Raw genomic sequence first — 21,584 nt, 5'->3', positions numbered from 1 at the left:
CAACCTAGAGACACTTCGTGGGATCTGCCCATGGTTGTTGAGGCCCTATCCAAGCCTCCCTTTGAGTCCTTGCTGAGATGCCCTTGAGGTTTCTCACAGCCAAGACTGCTTTTCTTCTGGCCGTCTCTTCTCTGAAGAGATTTGGGGACCTTCAGGTCCTTTCCGTAACACCCTCTCTTCTGGAGTTTACCCCAAGCATGGCCAGTGCCTTTCTCTACCCCAGGCTGGGGTATGTTCCCAAGGTGCCCAATGGCCAGTCATGCTCCAGGCATTCTATCCTCCTCCCTTTTAAGACCCAACCAGGAGAAAGATATAATCACGTGTCTAGTGCATACAGTAAGTCCACAGAACTGCCCTGTGTAGGAAATCGGACAGGCTGTGTTTCTGCTATGGTCCATATAAGAGGGGTCTTGCTGCAGACTCTCAGCAGGGGATTGTGGATGCTATCCTCTCTTCTTATGAGTCCTCTGGTCTCCCAGCTCCTTTCAGGGTCAGGGCTTACTCCACCCGAAGTGTGGCGGACTCTAAGGCCTTTTCCTCTGAGGTTTCTCTCCAGGATATTTGCAACGCTGCAGGCTGGTCCACCCCTCTGACCTTCGTCAGGTCTTACAGCCTTGACCAATCCTGGCCCCTCAGTCCTTCAACCTAGCTGTGCCCATCCACACTAGGTAGGGATTTGTCTTTCCCTCTCCGAAGCTAATGCCATCTGCACTGCATGTGCTTTTATAGCTTTCTGGTCGCTACATCACCCCACCGGTGACATCACGCCCTTTAGTTGGACAGATTACACACGTGGTTCAGAGTATGGTCATGCAGAGGTGTTCCCAAAGCGTTGTTGACGCAGCGTCTCATTCCCTCGGGGGAACCAGGGTTACATACATAACCTAGAGACATTTTTGGTCATTCAGCCACAAGGTTGTAAGTAAAGTCAGGTACTGATGTAGCTGAGGTAAGGAGGCCTGGGGTGCAGTCAGCGTTCATATTTATCATGTTGAATTGGGTTAAGGTCAGAGCTCTATAGCAGGACATCTTTCACTTCAACCCATGTAAAGCATATCTTAATGGAGCTGGTTTTGTGCACATTCTTATGCTGGAACAGCCTCAAACTTTGTAGTATATTTTTGGAGAAAAACCACAAAGACAGGTGTCTAAATAATTTTAATAATCAAAATATCAGTTTTACATGAAACACTGTTTTTAATGTACTCACATAAATTTTAAAGATTCTCATCAAATCAAGCAAGTTTTTTAAAGATCTTGTCAAAAGACCCTAACCCTAATAGTTTTTCAAGAGACACGTGTCTGCTCGTTTTATGAAGATGTCCAGATGTGTCACTTTAATTTTGGTTAAATATCTTCCCTTAGCATAAATAAGGGAGCTTCACACCCTCTTTTCATCATTTCTCCAAACATTTGCTATGCCTCGTAAATCTTGCCAGAGGTGATCTTCATTAGTGAGTTCTTTTAAACCCTGTTATGCAATTTATCCCAGAGCATTGATAGATAACTCACTTAAATCCTTACACTTGCCCATTTTTCCTGCTTCAACTTTGAGGACAAAATGTTCACTTGCTGCCAAATAAATATATCCCACTCAATAACAGGTGCCATGATGAAAAGATATTATAAATTTAATATAATATATCATGTAATATTGTATTATATTATATAATTATACTATAATATAATATTACATTATATTATAGCATAATTATATTATATTATATATGGTATTTACTTCACTGCTCATAATGTTGTAAATATAAATCTATATTAAATATATATATTTTTTACACACTCATTTGTTTATTTATTTTTGTTTATTTATTTGCACAATCCAGTGTGTGTGTGTGTGTCCGGGATTTCGTCTCTGCTCTCTCAAGATCGGCGCGTTCGCATAATAACGAGCTGCGCGCGCACCGGACCGGCGGCGCGTCTACAGCTGCCCGTAACAAGTGAAAAGCTTCTCTCTCTCTCTCTCTCTCTCTCTCTCTCTCTCTCTCTCAAACACACGCACTCACTCTCACACACACACACACACACACACATCATCTCCTCCGCCTTTCCGTGCGCTCTGGGGTCTGGATGCGCGATGGAGAAGCGACGCGTTTGAAACTGGATTGCTGTTGGAGCGCGCGAGTCATCAGATTTTTTGCTCTGGTTGTTTCTCCTTTTTTTCTCCTGGACTTGCACTGAGGCTTTTCTTCATTTCAAACATTTTTTTTGCAACATTTATATTCTTTTTTTTTCACCTTTTTTTATTTTCACATCTGGAGCCGGATGCGTTGAAGTTGGGCTGCAGCGTGATTTCGGCGTGTCACCGTCCTGGGGGGGGGGAAGAGAGAGAGAAAGGCGCGCGCGTTGGCTTTTTATCATTGCACCGCCGTTTCTGCGCACACGCCATGGCGCGCGCCGGTGGACGCGGGCGCGTGAGAGGACTGGCCCTGCTCGCGGTGTGGACCGCTTTGCTCTGCGGCGTCTCAGCAACGCAGGGTGAGTGTCCAGCACGCGCAGCTCTTCTTCCTCTTCTTCTTCTTCTGGTGTACTATCATCATCTTCTCACACACGGCGGTTTCACGCGCGATTCGGTTTACACTCCACGCAAAGTTGCCTATAGCCCCCCCATACCATAAACCGTTCGTGGCGCAGTGCTCAGGACGTCTGTGTGTGTGTGTGTGTGTGTGTGTGTGTGTGCTGGGTTTTATTAGCGTTCCCTCTCATGCATTAATTTTTATTCGTTTAATTTTTAATCTGATGCATTTTTTTAATGTAAATTTGCAGGCGCGCGATTTAGGTCCAACTTTTGCGGTTTGTTTGTAGCGCATAAGACGCACCTCGGATCAGTTAAGCGGCTTCCTTAATGCACGTGTGCTCCATCAACTCTGGTCCACAGGCTACCGTTAGGCGCAAACACACACACACACACACACACACACACCGTGCGGAGGTTCATCCATGGTGGTTGGTTCATGGTGTGCATGGAGGAGCCGTGCATCTGGGAGCGCGTGGGGGAACATCATAGTTCATTCATTCATTCATTCATTCATTCATTCACTCATTTCATAATTAATGTATTAATTAATTTATTAAGTAATTCTTGTGATGATGAGAATGACGATGATGATGGTGTTTGATTAAGGATTGCTTTATCACTAATTTAATCATGAATTTTTTAACCAAATCTCCCAGATTGTAAATGATTTATGACTCTTTATTCCCTTTTCTTTCTTTATTTCTTTTTTTTTATATATAAAAAAAATGCATAATTTCTAGCTGCTTTCATCAAGTATTCAAGTCAGAGATCCCCCTTTCCTCCATTTCCTCTGGTTCGCCACTAGGGGCGCTCTTTTGCGCCATTTTGTCCAGCTAAAACCCTGAGATCTGTATTCAGAGAATGAATTGTGTTCACACATTCTTCCAGTGGAAGGATCAAAAGGTTTCTAGAGGAAGTGTGAATATTAAAGACTCATTTTGCATCCTAAACCGCATTCTAGATAAAAAAGGGGGTGTATGCTGTCTCATCATGATCGTCATCATCACATTAACGTTATACATGCAGTATAAAACCGAGACCTCTCTATTACGTTGATGTTCGTGCGTCCATGCTCGCTCAGATGTAGCTGTTAATCGGTGAGAGTCAAGCTGACATGCTGCGTTAAATTTGCTGTGCAGTTTTATATGTAAACGCTCACTACGGCTTTGCCAGTGTTTACTTTCCTGTCGGTTTGCACGGTTCGAAATTGTTTAGTGAGGTTTGGGACACGGCCCTGATGTTGTCTCCCCTCGCACGGTCTCGATCGTCTGCGAATGCGTCAGCACACGGTGCAAACTGCAATCTATGTGTGAGAGCGAACGCTTGCGTGTGTGTGTGAGTGAGTGTGTGTGTGTAAGTGTGCGTCCTCCTTCCTCTTTGTTGCATTTTTCACAGGGGAGGACAATGTGTCCCGCGGCACTGCAAATTGGTTTCTGGCGATTGCTTACTTGAATCCCTGGCAATCCAATTTGCAGCAGGCATTTCATTCAGAGGAAAGCCTGTCTCTGCCTGTTATGCATTTTATCACTTATGCCACAAGAGGTGCACTGTTCCGCTACAGCTGCACCACTCATTACGCATTTCTTACCTTTCTATTCAGTGCTGTTTCTTTTTTTTTTCTTTCACTCGGAAGAGTATTTGTTTGATCATTGTTTACTTCATGGCACGACTTCAGGTTCTTATTTTCTTTGGATTTTCAGTTGAAATCATACCACAGTAATGTGCATTTTACTTGTCGGAAAACATCGAAACAGCTGCAGAATAAAATCCAGGTTTCTAATCAACCCTTTCGTTTTGATATTTTATCCCTTCTATAGTAACAGCTCCTATTTTAAGGCTATAGAAAATAAATTCAGGATTCGGATCTTGTTTACGAAGGCAAACATCTATTCAGTAATTAGGCAACGTTTTCTGCAAGGAGATATTCTGTAAAATTGTACATCTGTTATGGATGAAGACTCAAGGGTCAAAGTTTCCTAGCAGGGGAAAAACTGCAGAGTTTCTCCTGATATTTGATTTATTTATTGGTTCCGATGACGAAATGATGAGAGACGTACTGTGGTATAATGTAATTCTCAGCAGGATCTTCTTTTAATGGATGTTTACCAGCATTAAATGTAGCTATAAATGGAAAAAAAAAGTATGATGTGATATTTCGTGTTCATTATGGGAAATGTGGGCAGGAATACAACCGTTGCTTTATTTTGTCCAACATAAAACGCTGAGCGTTCTAAGGACGAAACACGTCGTACATTCTTCCAGTGGAAGGATTAAATATTTCAGGGCATTAAAAGAAGTGTGAACATTAAATCCACCTTTTAGTCCCAAAACACATACTATGTGTACTATCATCACCATCCTCACATTATCATTATACAAACAGTATGAAAAAGAGAACTCTTAAAGAGAGACCTTGGTTTCCTTTTTTCATGCAAAGAAATGTGATGTTCATGTGGACGTGATTTGTTTTCCAGCTCATGGTAGCTATAAAACCTGTAATTCCCCAAGTGTTCATGTTCATCCTTGTAGATTGAGCATTAAATGTGGTTATAAATAGATTGATGTGATTATGGATGGATGGATGGATGGATGGATGGATGGATGGATGGATGGATGGATGGATGGATGGATGGATGGATGGATGGATGGATAGATAGATAGATAGATAGATAGATAGATAGATAGATAGATAGATAGATAGAATTTGACAAAGATTTTTATTTTGAACATAAATATGCTGCACCTGTCTATAAGCCTGTCTACACTGAAACTAATGAACTTAACACAGGCTTTAATGAAAGTCAGTGTCTGTTACACGGCTTGTATCTAAACAGTAGCCTACCAAGAAAGTCATTGTTCACTGTCTTCCTTCTTCCTTTCACAACTATTTCTCTCGAGAGTTCGAGATTTCTCTCGAACTGTATGATTGCCCAAGATTTGAACATTATATAAGTGTTCTTATGTAGTTATAATCTATACATATAATTATACCTATATCATCTTTATCTATATCATGGACCAGCTTTTTAACACTTAGAGAAAATAGTTATATAGTCTGATGGCAAAAATGATCTTCTGGTGCATCGTGGTTGTATGAGCCTGTTACTGAATGTACTTCCTTAAGAGTGAACAGTGTTTTATGTAGTGGGTCGGAGGAATGAAGATGGAATGTAGGTTCACACACACACACAGGAATAAACCATTTCAAGATATGCTGTTTGTAAGATAATCTCCTTTCCACCATGGCATCATCGATTAGTTTCCTGTAACGCCATGCAACACAAGCGATTTTTATTCCTCACTCATTACTCCAGCACTCTTTATACAGGAGTCGTGTTTATACTCGCCATATGCTTATCTCAGTGTGCATGTAGCAAAAAGTGCCAATGTGTATCCAACAGAGTGATTTTTTTTTTGTTGCAATATCGGGCCAAGTGTGTAACATTGATGGATGGCTTAGTAATCAAGGAAACCTTGCTAATCTGATAAATCACTGGAGGATCTGTGCGATCACCTGTCTCGCTTCTTTCATCCGTGAAGGAGAAATCCCAAAAAATATACAATCCAAGCTACAGAGACAGAAGCAGAATTGGTATATGTGACCCAGAGCTCGCTTTCCTTTTCCTCTTATGTGAACATAAAAGTTCCCGTTCGTGCACTGAGGCTGAGGGTTAAAGGTCAGATCACTTTTTTAAGGAGTTTTCACGCAGGCACTTCACGTTCATGCTGACTTGCCAGGATCACGACTGGAAACAGATGTGTAGTCTCATGAGCTGGAAGATCAGCAGATAAATGTTTGGAGGTAGCATCAATGGGGCGTGGATGAATTTAGGTGCTGGCGCATGCGCAGACAAGTGACGGATTAATGGAAAAATGGGACGTGTTAGCAAGGTGTCAGGCCACTGAGAGCATTGATTGACGTCGATTCTGCAAGGCTTTGGAACTGTACTGAAGCCAGAAACATATTTCCCCCAAAAATTGTTATGACGGAACTAGTTACTGTACCATATAATGAAATTACTTTTACTAAACTATCATTTGGTGTTTGGGAAGGTAAAAGCTCAGAGATGAATCAGTGAATTGAATGATGGAGTGGGTGGAGAAAGAGATAGCAGGAGTGATTTGTGATAGAAGGGTATCTGCCAGAGGACAGGATTAGAAACGAGTTTATTAGAGGGACAGCGCATGTAGGACGTTTTAGAAACAAGGTGAGGGAGGCACCATTGAGATGTTTGGACATGTGCAGAGGAGGGACATGGGGTATATCGGTAGGAGAATGCTGAGGATGGAGCCACCAGGAAGGAGGAAAAGAGGAAGACCAAGAAGAAGGTTTATGGATGTGGTGAGGGAAAACATGCAGGTAGTTGGAGTAAAAGAGGCAGATGTAGAGGACAGGGGGGTATGGGGACAGATGATTCGCTGTGACAACCCCGAATGGGAGCAGCCAAAAGAAGAAGAAGACGAAGCCTATGCGTGGAATATTATATTAGTGTACTATTTAGTATGATCGTATACAGTTTAAAACCAAGCCATGTTAAAATTCAAATTTTGCCATGTTAGTATAGTGGTATGTGAACTAGGATTTTGTCTATACAGACATTATACATGGAATATTATTTGAGTGTACTATTGAGTATGATAGAACAGTATGCGATTTAAGAGGGTGCTGCAGAGCTCCGGTCTTTCCATTAAAACGATCTGCATTCCGATCACCGAGTTCCTCTGCAAACTCATCAGCCTCCTGTCCAAACTGTGCTCCGTGTGTGAGTTTGTGCAAGTATGCATGTCTTGTTCTGCTCCGCCAACTTTTTGTGTCACTCTTTGTTTGTCTCGGAATTAAGTACCCACATCCAGAGTGTGCCTGAATCCCATTAGTCTTCAGCTAGCTTCTGACTCTGACTCGCACAACAGTGCACTGTTCTTGTTTTTTTTTTTTTCTCTCCTTCCCTCTGCTTCCGTGATAAATGACGGCCGATTTCGACAATTCGGCATCAATCAGGGGTCCCACGGAGCACAGTAATGGGGTATCGATAACACAAGGTGCACATTGAATCCCAAACACCTTGATCCGCAAAACTATTTGCAATTCAAGTTCCAATTACAGCACGGCTCTTACTGATCAATCCCCAGAGTAAACAAGCTCAGGTTCTTCAGAGGATTAATTAGGGTTGTTGCTTCCCGTGTTTTCCCCAATCTGGCAGCTACCACGGAGTGAACAATCAACTGTTTTTTTTTTTTCTTTTTGGGAGGAAAGTTAGTTTCGAAAGTCTGAAGTCTGGTTGAGTTTATCGCCGTTGCGTTTTGTTTGTTTAAATGAAATGGAAAAAACTGAAAAATGACTTTCGGTAGCTAATTTTAGGAGAGCACGCTTCATGACGGATTACCTCGTTACTTCATTCGGAGATTATCTTCGCAACAAATGCCGTGCCTTTTCGGGAATTCATTTGGGTTTCGATGAATTTTTCCTTTTATTCGCAACGTGGTGACTGGTGGATGGCGTGTAATCCTGATGAGATGAACTGTCACTTGTTATAAGGAATACTAAGTAAGAGGGATGCTCACAAAAAAAACAAACAACAGCATCATCAGCTTTCATTTCAGATCTGTTTAGCTCTATGTTGCTTCAATTCGCTTTAATAGATTGGCTTAATAAACTTACTGAAAGATTCTATACATCATCTACAGTGAAGCCTATCATCATCGTCATTAATATTAATATGCATGACAAGCTATTTCATTTAGAACCTGTGGAGTAATTGTGAACAGCTGTGAACTGCATGTTTATTCCTGGTGTATATAAAAGGTGTTGGGTGCTTTGAGATGTTTTGCGCACAGATGCAATCAGATCCTGATATTCAAAAATAGTTCTTACAGTACATTGACTACTGTGCAACAACATTAACCAGTCTATTACTATTAAAGCAATACATATATCGATTATGGGTTTCTTCTGGGTTCCCTGGTTTCCTCCCTCCTTAGTTGTAAATATTATTTTGGCATATTTTCGAGCCCTATGATTGTTTTTTTCTAATCAGATTTACAACCCTCTCCAGAATAAGGTGGTTACTGAAAATGTATGCATTTTTTGGAGGTGCAGTAATTTGCAATGTATTAAAGTAACACGTTTAATGTATACCTATGTTAATGCTAGAAGTAGGACTGTAATACTTCTTAATACTCAAAGACGCCTTTGATTCAAGACCAGTTTCTGAATTGTGTTGAACTATCATTTGGATGTACCGTAATTTCCAGATTATAAAGCGCACCCATATATAAGCCGCACTTTGAAACTAATGAACTTTACACAGGCTTTAACGAAAGACAGTGTCTGTTACACAGTGCAACGGGTGAAATATGTTGCGCTTCCTTTAGGAGCATAGCAAAAAAGCACGAGTTTTGGAAACCTGTCTGTGCTTATATGATTTCTGTTCTGGAGTTAGCGAGCTCTCCCATGACTCAACGCGTTACAACGGCTTGTATCTAAACAGTAGCCGACCAAGTAAGTCATTGTTCACTGTCTACCTCCTTCCTTTCACAACTATTTCTCTCGGGAGTTTATCTTTTGGCATCGTCGTGCGTTTAAAAAAAAAAGGTTTTTCTCCCGATGCAGTGCAGCTCAGAACACAGGTGAGGTGCGTTTTTTCGTTTCCGTTCAGAAATTTCATTGGTCTAATGTTATGGGGCTCAGTTTTTGGCTTGAAGATTGTGAAACCGGGAAAAACCCAGGAAAAATTCATAAATAAGCCGCTTCGTTGTTTAAGCCACGGGGTTCAAAACGTTGGAAAAAGTAGCGGCTTATAGTCCGAAAAATACGGTAATCGTTTTATTGTCTTTCCCTGATTTTGGCAAGTAGTGGTCTTGAACCTTTCTTACACTTTATTGTAGAAGTCTTGTCTGGAACCCTAACTACAAGATAGCATTCATTTGATTAGTGCAATCAAATGTAGTCTGATGTCTTTATGGTTGCAACATTTTAATGGGAATTAATGGGGAATTAATGGGAATAAACTGGAAATTTACAAAATTACAGGGAACAGGGAACTTAAATGTGGTTTAATTTCAGAATTTCTACCCTGCACATTCATCAATCACATGCACACAGCATGCTTACTGCAGAAGAATTCCCATCTTGCTGAGTATTCATGTAAATTACATTAATATTACGTACATTTATGTTTGAAACTAACTTGTGCTGTAAGCTATTGTGCAACTAAAATATACTAACAATTAAACCAAAGTAAAAAAAGGAATCATTTTTTTGAAAGAATGAATGAAAAATAATTCTAATGCATTTCCATAAATTCCTGTGAACTTCGATAAATTCCTGGTAAGTTTCCAACTTTAAATATTTCCAAAATTCTCCAGATGAAGTTCCCATGGAAAATTTCGGAATATGTACTGGTAATTATTCCCTTTGCAACCCTAGATGTCAGGTTGTAAAGATGTCAGATGTAAAGATGTATAGAGGAAAACTGACTTTACCCAATTATCTTCATGAAACAGTATCAAGAATCAAGAATCAAGGTTTTGAAATCTTTTTTCTGAGGATTCCTTCAAATAATAAATGAATGAATTCTCACCTTAGTCCAAAATACGGTGAACAATTGTATCATTCTCAAGCAAGAAAACCCAGATTTGACGATTTGACCAGACCCTGATGAGCTGTTGGGATCAAACAAAGCACACTTGATAATTAAATATATTTTTGAGAACATTTTTGAGTGGGAAAGGGTATTTTGTTTGTTCTTGATATATTACACTTACCTGAGCAAATACCTGTAAATCTCATAATGAATTTGGTTAAGCAAGAATTTGCATGGTAACTGTGAGCTAGTTGAAAAGATCTAAAGTGTTTTCTAAATCAGCATTTTCGACATCAACGTCATTTCTACATCATTTATTTCAAGCCGGAGCCTCCGTTTCTTCTGTCGCAAATTGCACTCCTAATGCTCTGCTTTGATTGTCCTCAAAAACCCGCTCTTTACGCAGTCACCGCCGGCTTACTGAGAACCTGAGCCGCTTGAGGAAAAAAGCCCTGACCATTATGTCTTCTCAAACCACCATTATCATAAAACATTTCAAGTGGGCTTGAGCTCAACATCTAATCAGGCCGAGAACGATCAACCCCCCTCATGTAAATGTCCGGTCTTTCATTAGGTCCCCGAAATTGTACCATCCTCCACACTTTGTACCTCTCGGTGATTGGAGACATCGAGGATTGCTCCATAAAGCCCGCTGCATTGCTAATCTTCATAAGTGGCTATAAATTTTGGAGCTAGCATTGCAGGCAGGATGCCTGGTTTGAGGTCAGCGGTTGTAAATCCAGCAGGCAAAACACGGAGCTGTTCTGAGGTCAGTTCGTCACTGGAGGCTGACTCGAACTGTAATGTTTATTTATGCCGGTTCTGTCCTTTAGTTCCATGTTCACCTCCCTAGAGGGGAGCTCTGCAGCTGTCCGCTTTTTTCTATTGCATGCGACTGGATATCATGGTGTCTTCTGTAATAATAGCTCGAGATGCATCTTGGGAGTTCGTACACCATTCCAGGCAATTTCTTTTTTTTCTTTTGCTCTAACAGATCAAATTCAAGATAGATAGATATATCGGTTTGTGTGCAGACGGGGGGATGTTTTTTCATGTTTCTTAGCATGCGAGGCTCGTTGCTGTGCTGGAGAGAGATCGCAGTTCAGTGTTGAATGGAAATGAATCAAGCAGCAAATGTCAAAAGTGACGTATACAGGCTGCGAGAGGAAGGAGGAAGGCGGTGGGGCTGCCTTCGAAGGTGAAGAGGAGGGCACGTGGTCTGCAAGATTGCGCCGATTTCCTGGTCATTAGACATAACAAAGTCTCCATGTTATTCACAGTTCACGCTCTAATCACACAGGTCAGTGATTCAGTGAAGTTGTCGAGCACGGCCTGCCCTAATCAGAGGAGGGGTATTATATAAAATGATTTAATTACCATGCTAGACCTTTGTCTGTGCCTCGTTCTTGCCTCAGTCCAAAAATAGGAGGTGACCTTATAAAAGGTATCTTCTGTAAAAACACCAGATCAGCATGAGTGTTAAGTAGCTAACATGTCTTTTAGGAGAAGCTGCACAGTGCCTTTGTGTTAACTTTAGCCGCCTTTATGTCAGGATAACTCTTGCCTGCCATTGTCAGACTAAACCTTTGACCTTGGCTTCTCTGTGCAGTTAACACTGTTTGACGTGCATCAGCCGATCTCTACGGATGGTTTCGAGACAATCTGAAGATATAGATAAAAGAAAAAGAAAAATCCCTGCATTGGTATGACTGGTGCTTGCGCCTTGTTGCTTCGTATTATCTCAAATTGTGAGGGCGCATCTCTGAACAGTCGTCAGAACAAGGGGGCTAATTGTGAGTGGCAGACGGAGCTTTGCTTCTGTGTCAAAGGCGGCATGACCTCGAAGGACGGTTGAAGAAGAATGTTAGTTTCTTTGAAAGTTGCCGAATTGGATCCTGACCAAAGGTTAATTGAGGCGCTCGCTGTTTCGCGGTTCGACTTCGGTTCTTTTCATCGTATCAAATGAGCTGCTCTGCTTTTTTCGACAAGTCTGATGAGAGGTTTCACGAGGATACAACAAGCACACGCTTCTGGCAAAATGAGCTCAAGTGTGTTTGAACGATGTATGAAATAACTTCTGACAATTATTTCCCAAAGAAATTTGAGCTCTGAACCATAACGGTCCAACCTCTGCTCTCAGCTGCTCTCAGCTACAAATGTCTTTCTGAATCACGGCAAAGAAAACTGGATAAAAGTTTGGATCAAAGAGTGGCAGCTTTAGGGGTCAGATCTTTAAGTTCATGGGATTTTTATGGGTTATTAACTTCTGAGGAACTTTCTCTGATGGGGAATGATTTGTTAAAGGGTTCCATAACAGGGACCAGTGAAGAACCTTTTGTCCAAACCCTGGCACACACCCATGGCTGACAATGCCAGTTCCATTTGCAACTTTGCAGACATGATTGAGAAATGCTACACGAATCCGTTAGTAATGATTGCGGTAGGTCTAAACGCTGCTTACTTTATATATTTACAGTTGTAGCTCTTTCGGTTTCCCTGTTTGGATGCTGAATACAGACTACTGCCACCTGCTGGTATGGAACGGTTCTGTTCTTTCACGCGAGCACAGAATGGACTGCACTAGTTGGCCGTCGTCGGATGCTAGCAGAAAAGGCTCTTTAGAGGACGCTTAAATAGGTACGAGTTCTTGGCTCGTCGGGGGACTTTCCGAATGTGGAAACATTTTGATAAGGGGTTCTCTTGGAACTACAGCTAAAGAACCATTAAGTTCTTAAAAACCATTCGATCTTTTTGTAAGATTGCTTCAGTTCAGTTTAGTTTTGTAGAAATGTGCAACTCGATTCAGAAACTTGTTCACTGCTTGTGAACAGTTCACCTTGACACTACATTTCTCAGGATTACAGGGCATCACTGTTTTAAGGATTATTTCTGCTGCCATTTTAATGGAATACAAATGGCATTCTCAAAATATATTTAGAAATTTGACTCGCTCTCACGACCTGCGACACTATGGACCCAAAAGCAGTCTTCTTTATTCTCCATACTTCAGTTCAGTCCATTTTAATTCTGGGTTTGTGCTGGAGGCTTCTCGCGGCTGGTTCAATACGGAGTTGCTGTAATCACCGAGCAATGGTCTGGATTGCAACAAATCATTTGAACTAAATTGGAATTAGAAAATCAATGTTATAGAGTTTTGTCCTTATGCCATATAGTGGCTTTTTGCTTTATTGCATTTACTGCCGTGCTGAAACCCGCCGATGCAGCGCAGATGAGTAGGACATAAATGCTAAAGTGAACTGTCACATTAGCTTTATTATAAGCCATAATGCTGCTTATACATATGATACATGCAGTGCATTAGCCATTGATGGTGTGTACCATGTGCACTTTGGTTTCTCTTGCTCTGTAGGTTGTTTTATAATATAAGAACATTTTATGAATGATTGAGATGTTTACTTTTTGTAAAATCACATTATCCCTGATAACAATTAGCAGTTTCCGGGTCATATCGCAAGTCAGACAAAAAACAATTTATATTATAGCACTTTTCAATGAGGACAAGTTCCTATTTGAATTGGTTCTATTAAAAAATTGTTTTACACACAGTTTCACTGTTTTCGCGTGTAACCCCTGCCTTCGGCGTGCCATCAGGGAGCTGCATACTTGTTTGGCTTTATGACAGTAATAAGTGAAGTCCGTCACAGCAAACTTTGATGCGATCTTGACGGAGCAAGTCTGAGAGATTCAAGCTATTGAATAATTTGTTTCATAAGCCAGAATTCTGAAGTTGAAAGACAGAAAGAGTGACAGACTGACAGAAAGACAGAAAGACAGTTACTGGTATAAAGATAAATGACAGAAGTAGAAAAGCCGATTGTGTGAGAGAGTGACAGATAGATAGAAAAAAATATTTTATTGGATGAAAAAAGTGAGTGAATGATACAGGTAAACTGATGGTGGATGGATAGATAGATAGATAGATAGATAGATAGATAGATAGATAGATAGAGAGATAGAGAGAGAGAGAGAGAGAGAGAGAGAGAGAGAGAGAGAGAGAGAGAGATAGATAGATAGATAGATAGATAGATAGATAGATAGATAGATAGATAGATAGAGACTTGTAGAATGGTGGAGAGATGGATAGAGGGTATGTGAAGCTGGTAGACAGAGAGAGAAAGAACAAGGAAATACTGGTTGATTGACAGAGAGATGGATGGAGATAAAGTGCTTGATAGAGGGAATGTGCACTACTGGTAGATAAACAAAGTGAGAGAGAGTGAGAGAGAGAGAGAGAGAGATACTGGTAGATTGGTGGAAAGATGATAGAGTGTTTGTGCTACTGGTAGATGGATGGAGAGAGTGCATTACTGGTAGATTGATAGATGGATAGAGCATGTGTTCTACTGTGAAGGACAAATATACTGATGGAGAGATGAATGGAGAGAATGTGTTGCTGGTAAACTGATAGAGGGATGGACAGAGTGTGTGTGTGGGTGTGCTATTGGTATATTGATAGAGGGATAGCTGGAGAGTATGTGGCATTGATTGGGAGAGAGAGAGAGAGAGAGAGAGAGAGAGAGAGAGAGAGAGGTGTGATTGAGAATATTGGCTTCATCACATTGAACATATTGCACATGTTATAACTGTTGATATAAGGTACATTTGGATGAATTTCATAGAATCAACACAAATTATATCGGCAACTTCAACCAGCATTTTTATTTTATTTTTTTACATTTTTGAAATCTGTAAAGTTTCTAGAATGTTCCACTGACCTGCACTTATTAGTAATTATTTATAATGTTTGTTTTCTCAAGTTTTCTTTTAGTTTTTTGGAGATATTGGGAAAAATTGGGAAAAATACACAATAAATGTAATAATGTTTATATATATATATATATATATATATATATATATATATATATATATATATATATATATATATATACTGTATATAGCATTTAGGGGCAAGTAATTTCTCTCTTTATTTCTCTCTCTCTCTCTCTCTCTCTCTCTCTCTCTCTCTCTCTCTCTCTCTTTCCTATTAAGACAGCAGGTCTTTTTTGTGTTGTCTATCAAGGCCCTGTTTAGAACTAAAGTCATGGTCAGTCAGAAAAACCTGCCCCACAAAATCACAAATCCCTGAGGTTACAAAGCGTATACATGAAGAAAGGGACCGTTGATTATAAGCAAAATCTCTGCTTAGTTTCCTCGAGTGAAAATTTACTAGGTTTTTTCTGCCCTGATTTAAGTGCACATGAACAAAACATGGGGGAAAAATGAAAGTAAATTTTACTGTTCAGTAGTCAGTGGGTTTCTTCCTGCTGCTGCTGCTACATATATATATATATATATATATATATATATATATATATATATATATATATATATATATATATATATATATATATGTGTGTGTGTGTGTGTGTGTGTGTGTGTAAAAGAATAAGAGAGAGAAGTGACTAACAGATTTAAATATGTTGCTGTTTAGTGCTCAGGTTGAAAGCAGTCTTTGTGCAACCTTTAGCATTGATCAGCATTGTGTGTGTGTGTGTGTGTGTGTGTGTGTGTGTGTGTGTGTGTGTGTGTGTGTGTGTGAGCTTGTTTTGATATCTCAGACGGGACTCAATATTGCAGAAATATCTGTTTTTTTTTCCAGACGAAAACTTGCTTGTGTTTGCTGCTTTTTATATGAAAAATAAACTTTTGCTTACTGAGGTTTGTATATGTGTGTGTGTGTGTGTGTGTGTGTGTGTGTGTGTGTGTTAGAGTGTGATTAGCTTCCAGCGTGCTACACAGATCTATATGAGCGAGTCAGGGTTGAGGGTGGGTAAAGATTGCTCACTGTTCCTGTAAGCGGTAAATATCAGGGTTTTTTTGTTTGCCTTGGAACAGTTTTATTGTTGCTCAGAATTTGAACGCTGTGTGTCTGCGACTTCATATAAGACTCCTAGACGCCTATTCTACATACACTAATCAATGTTGACCTTTCGCGAGCAGTTTGCGCGATCGACAGGCGAAAAGTTCACTCTGTTTTTTTTTCCTGCAGGAAGCAAACACTTGCTCCAGTTTGAGTTCAGATTTTTCCGACTAATAAACAACCGTGCGATGAAGCCGGTTAAAACCGGATGACTAAATGTCACACATATATTCAACAGTTTATTCACATCGCATCGATCGCGCTGGATATTTTGAACAATTGACAAAGATGATGGTGGTTAAACAGACGGTTCGGAGTCAAAACCCTGGAGAAAAGCCTTTAACCTTTATTTGATAACGCAATCAAATTCACTTCCATTAGAGACTACATTACTTTTGACTTGGCCACGTCCATTTTGGTTCACAATCTACATAGAATTTAGAATGGGTTTAGAATGGGCTGAAGGACTGTAAAGGTTTTAATGGAGATTGTAAAGGTGATCTGTTTTCTATTGATGGCATCTGATGTCTGATACCATTCACGGTTAAGAGAACATCTCTGACCACTTACAGATCACATGTTTAGAGTTTAGTGCCTATAATTTGGTGCCTATAATTTTGGTATCCTGATCCACTGGCTACTGTGGAAAGGAAAAACCTCCTGAGATGGTATCAGGAAGAAACCTTGAGTGGAACAAGACTCAAAAGGGAACCTCATCCTCATCTCCGAATGTCCTTTCATTACGGTTAAACTTTTCTTTCTTTCTTTCTTTCTTTCTTTCTTTCTTTCTTTCTTTCTTTCTTTCTTTCTTTCTTTCTTTCTTTCTCTCTTTTCTGCTGAGCTATTGTAGTAAACTGTTGATATAAATTACAGTCCAAATCCATCCTCAAAGTTCTTCAATGCTCAGTAACTTCATGGATCTTTAGGCTGTTTATGTGGAACCATCACCAAGTCTCCAGTTGAACAGAACTTGATCCAGAAGTAGGGCATCAGGATGATTCGGGCAGATTCTGAGAAACACTGGTCACTGGTACCTCAGGAGCATAAAAGCCAGTGGTGCATAAAAGTGTTTACGGTGGTTTCTTTGTTTTAATGACACACGAAATACATGAGACTGGGAGGTGGTGCTGCGTAAGGAACTGGACATTGGATTCCAAAGGTCATGAGTTCAAATCCCAGCCACACCAAGCTGGGCCCCTGAGCAAGGCCCTTAACCCTGTAGTTGCTCAGTCGGTATGAATGAGATGAGGATGAGGGCGTTTGTCAAATGTCGTAAATGTAATGGTTCTGTAATGTTTTTATTGGTTAACTGCAGGTGGTTTGTAATTTAATAGGAACAATGAGAGTTTCAGTGAGTGTGATGGAGTTCTGGAGACATCCCGTACAATCTGAAGGAGGTGAAATTTTTTGGGTTAGCCATGCTTTCTCACGGCTAATTTCCCCACAGAGCCTCTCGGCTAGGAAAGCAGCTGTGATTAACGGAAAGTGGTCAGCACTGATGTCTTTGACATAGGTAGAGGAGAGCGAGAGAGTAGGGATGAAGAGGGTCTATCTAAAGGGTGATAAGAGAGAAGAGAGAGGAATAGGTGAGAGCACTTTAGATCTCAATTATCATGCTTTACTCATGCGAAACGGCCATCATTCCCGAGGCATGAGCAATAGGGAATAGAGGTTTTCCTGATAAAAACCTTTTGCTGAAATTAAACGGTAGCGCATTATGATAGTTTTTATATAAACTTTGTGCCGTTTGACTGACAGTGAAAAATCTTTTGATACTCATCTGTTGATGCTCGTCTTCGTGTGTGTGGCAAAAAATGTCAGTGTTTGTGTGGTTTTATATATATATATATATATATATATATATATATATATATATATTATATTATATTATATTATATACACACTTCATCTAGACATCTAGTCTGTCTATTGAACAGCAGCAGTTGCCATATTTGGGGGCTTCAGATGAATATTCGTGGGTCTCTGAGCTGTTTTCTTTTTCCTTCCTTCCTTCTTTCTTTCTTTCTTTTTTTAAACTCAGCCTTGTTTTGATTCACACCAGCCCACACAGACACACAAACTTATTAGTACACTGCCATCGACGATGAGCAATTCTCCAGCCTCTGCAAGCGCCACTTGACAGACTTTGTCATATCACCTTTATCTGCATCAGGTCCAGTCTGGCAGCGTATATTATTCTCGTGTCCCTCATCACCCTCTGAAGCCTGAACTCAGCTAGAAGCCTGTAACTGTTTCACACCATGTTGGCTGATGAATGAAAAGGCTGCAGAGGATTGCTCCAGACGCTGCTATGGATATTGCTAGGTTATGAGTTAACTGGTGGCAGGATTTGACCAACCTCACACCAGCTTTATCCGTTATCAGGCTTGGTGATAGAGTGATAAAAATATATATATATATTTGGTCTCTGATTGGGCAATGAACAGTCAAGTAAAAAGGCGTAAACATGGATCTTTCTCATTCTTGAGGTCTTGAGTTTGATGGTTAACTCGAAGGTTGAACATTTAGCATTAATAAACACAAGCTAGCTACAGAAAACAACTCAACTCCTGCATCCACTAAACTACAGGAAGTGAAGCAAACACGAGTTATTTTTTTTCTACAGTAGCGATGATTAGAAGGCATGATGTTTGATATTAAAATGTTGGGGATGTCAGCACTTCACACAGACCTGCCGGGAGTTTGGCGTTCTCAGAAAAAATTTTTTTTTATACAGTTATAAAATGATAAAACACTGAGGATGATGTGTGATCTGCTTGAGTTCTGCCATTCTGACGAGTAAAAAAATATTCGACCTTCAACTGCTCTTGATTAGATCTGTGGGAATGACTCCAGTTCCTGTTCAGGTGATTCAGAGGAACATGACCTGAGAAGTCATTATGGTTCCAACAAGGTTTTAATTCTGTGGGTCTTATAAGAAACAGGAAGTAAAATACGCAAGGCAAATGTGACTGCGTCATGAAATATAAGAGCCAATATGAATATGCAAATGAGACTGTTTTTAATTAGCATATTCCCAAAGCAGAATCTGGATCCTCCATCACATTATCATTCAAACCTGGTTTTCATGCTATTTGAAAAGTTTTTTCAGTGATCCAAATCGCTCTTTCACTCCAACTCCCCGAGTGACTACTCTGTATTAACACTTAATTTTTTTTTTATTCACAAGTTATATAAATAATAATAAATCTCAGTACACACTTTTTCTCCCAGCACAACACGGTTAACCGTGTTACATCGCACGACTCTCCCGGATTAACAGCAATCCCAAATGAGCAGTGCACCTTGAATTGAGTGTAATTGAGTGCGAAAGAGAGGGATGTGTGGGGGGTAAGAGACAAACAGACCTCTACACACACATCAGTCACGGGAATAAAAGGCGAGCCGATGACATGAGACGCTTAAAAAGAGCCCCTGTGTTCAAAGGGTCAGCGCTCATTTCCATCACAATCGGCCATCGCACACCCATCTGTCTGAGCTTGGCCCGCTCCCAGCAGGGTGTGTGTGCGAGTGTGTGTGTGTGTGTGTGTGTGTGTGTGGGTGGGTGGCTGGGCAGTAGTCTTGATTCTGAGTATCACTTTTATATGTACATGTATTGAAAAACTTGAGTTTTATGTCCAAAATACTGCTTGTGTACGTGTTTGCTAGCATTCAATCGATTATTGGTGCTTTCTAATTTAGAAGATGTGTGTGTGTGTGTGTGTGTGTGTGTGTGTGTGTGTGTGTTCCATCATCTTGCTGCTGCCCTAGCTGAACGCTCTATGCTAATTTTTCCTTCGAATGATTAACAGCCAGTGTGAGGCTGCGGGTTAATTTCTCTGCAGCGGGAGCTTAATATTGTCAAATTTAGTCATGCTCTGCTAGCAGACGAATCGCCGGCTCTTACACGGCATACGTGTGTGGGTTTTTTTCAGTAGGTGGGCGTTGTGTCTGGGGTGGGTTGGGGAATACATGGGGACACCAGTAAGACCAATTTCCCCTTTAGCCGAAATGCAAAATTCAAAACATACAATTCTCCATCCTTCATTTCTCACTATATGCTGAGGTTCTTCACAAGCGCATACACGTGTATCTGCAGTAATCACAAGCAGACACAACGGACACGCTTTTATATTCTGCAGCTCCTGAGTGGCACATTACGTCCCGCAATTACTACTGTTTAAATCTTTATTTATGAATGAACTTCATTTTATATAGCGCCTTTAAACGTTACATCTCAAAACGCTTTCCAAGCATAGAAGAATAAAATGATAGAAAATAATAATAATAATAGTAATAATTATACTAAATAAAGAAATAATTCTACTACCAATAATAATAATAATATAAATAAATAAATCAGGAAAAGATCACTTAAAAGCTATCCTGATGAAGTACGTTTTAAGAGCAGATTAAAAAACACCAAAAGCCTGTCGAACCTCAATGTGGAGAAAATGACACAGTTTTGGTTTATTGGAGGAAAAAGCCTGATAGATCATAAATAGGTAGGAGAAACAACTAAAAGATCACGATTTGAAGTCTAGACAGTTAAAAGTGTTGTCAAATAATGAGGTGCCATACCACGTAAGGCCTTACAGGTCAGCATAAGAATTTGAAAATCTCGAGAAACTGGAGAAACTGGAGCAATGTGCTCACCAGACCTGGTCAGAATTCTAGAAGCTGAATTTTGGACAACCAGTAATTTGTTTACTGTAGAATTTGAAACCCCAGCACGCAAAGCATTATTGGCCCATTTTTCAGGGAACGATAAAGATAACATGGGGCGCAGTCTTGCAATGTTCCCGAGATGTAAAGAATGAGATTTTAACTGCACATGAGAGTCGAATGTTAAGTTTGTGTCAAAAAATCTTTTTTCATTGCAAACCGACCAGATGAAATAGAAGCAATGGTGATTTTTTGTTTCAAACATTGCAGTGATTTACTTGAGCATCAGTTCATTCCACAGTCTCACTCATTAGAACCTTGCATTAGATGGTGTCGTAATGTATAACGACGTTCGCTAATGGACTAGCGAGGCACTTCTCCGTCACGGGACAGTTTTTAATGAACTATTAGTGCGTTGATGGAAGCCACAATGAGACACTTGTTTATTCAGGCTGAGTAATAATCACGATCGCTATAATCACCTTGATTTCCGAAGTGACTTAAAATAACAAGTACACAATCGCGCTTTCTCACTTCGCTCGCATGAATGGGAAATGTTTTTTCTTCTTCCAAAAACGAGGTTTGCGTGATGCTTTTTACGCTCGAAATCTTCTGAGTCCTTTATTCGCTTATTCTTCAAAACGTTCCCTTCACCACGGCCTCTACGTGATTCCTTGTTATTCATTTCGTATTTCAGTTTAATGGTGTGATCCTGCTTGTCTTGGATTCATTTAGATAGAGGATTTACCAGCTTGTCTTGAGAACATGCTTGTGTAGAAGCTGGAATAGATGGACGCTAAACATAAATCGAGCTATAACGTTAAATAACAGTTCAGGGTGGTAGGAGGTGGTAGCTTAGTGGTTAAAGAATTGGACTTTGGATCCAAAGGTCATGAGTCAAATCCCAGCTTAACCAACCTGC

The 21,584-nt window shown here is 40.3% G+C and overlaps 1 protein-coding gene across 4 annotated transcripts in view; it reads left to right on the top strand.

Moving 5' to 3' along the window:
- The first annotated feature begins 2,027 nt into the window (after positions 1 to 2,027).
- dcc (DCC netrin 1 receptor) overlaps positions 2,028 to 21,584 on the top strand; it is a 241,742-nt gene continuing 222,185 nt past the window's right edge. For 3 of the 4 annotated variants that reach the window (XM_046839228.1, XM_046839227.1, XM_046839226.1), the window contains exon 1: positions 2,029 to 2,493. In XM_046839228.1, coding sequence (XP_046695184.1) covers positions 2,403 to 2,493 — 91 coding nt within the window. In that variant the 5' untranslated portion in view covers positions 2,029 to 2,402. Of the gene's footprint in view, positions 2,494 to 21,584 lie in introns of all 4 variants that reach the window. The other variant, XM_046839225.1, reaches the window with a different exon arrangement.

The sequence above is a fragment of the Silurus meridionalis genome, chromosome 25 (genome assembly GCF_014805685.1).
Source record: "Silurus meridionalis isolate SWU-2019-XX chromosome 25, ASM1480568v1, whole genome shotgun sequence".
NCBI classification, from domain to species: Eukaryota; Metazoa; Chordata; class Actinopteri; order Siluriformes; family Siluridae; genus Silurus; species Silurus meridionalis.
This window is presented reverse-complemented; position numbering and strand designations above follow the sequence as displayed.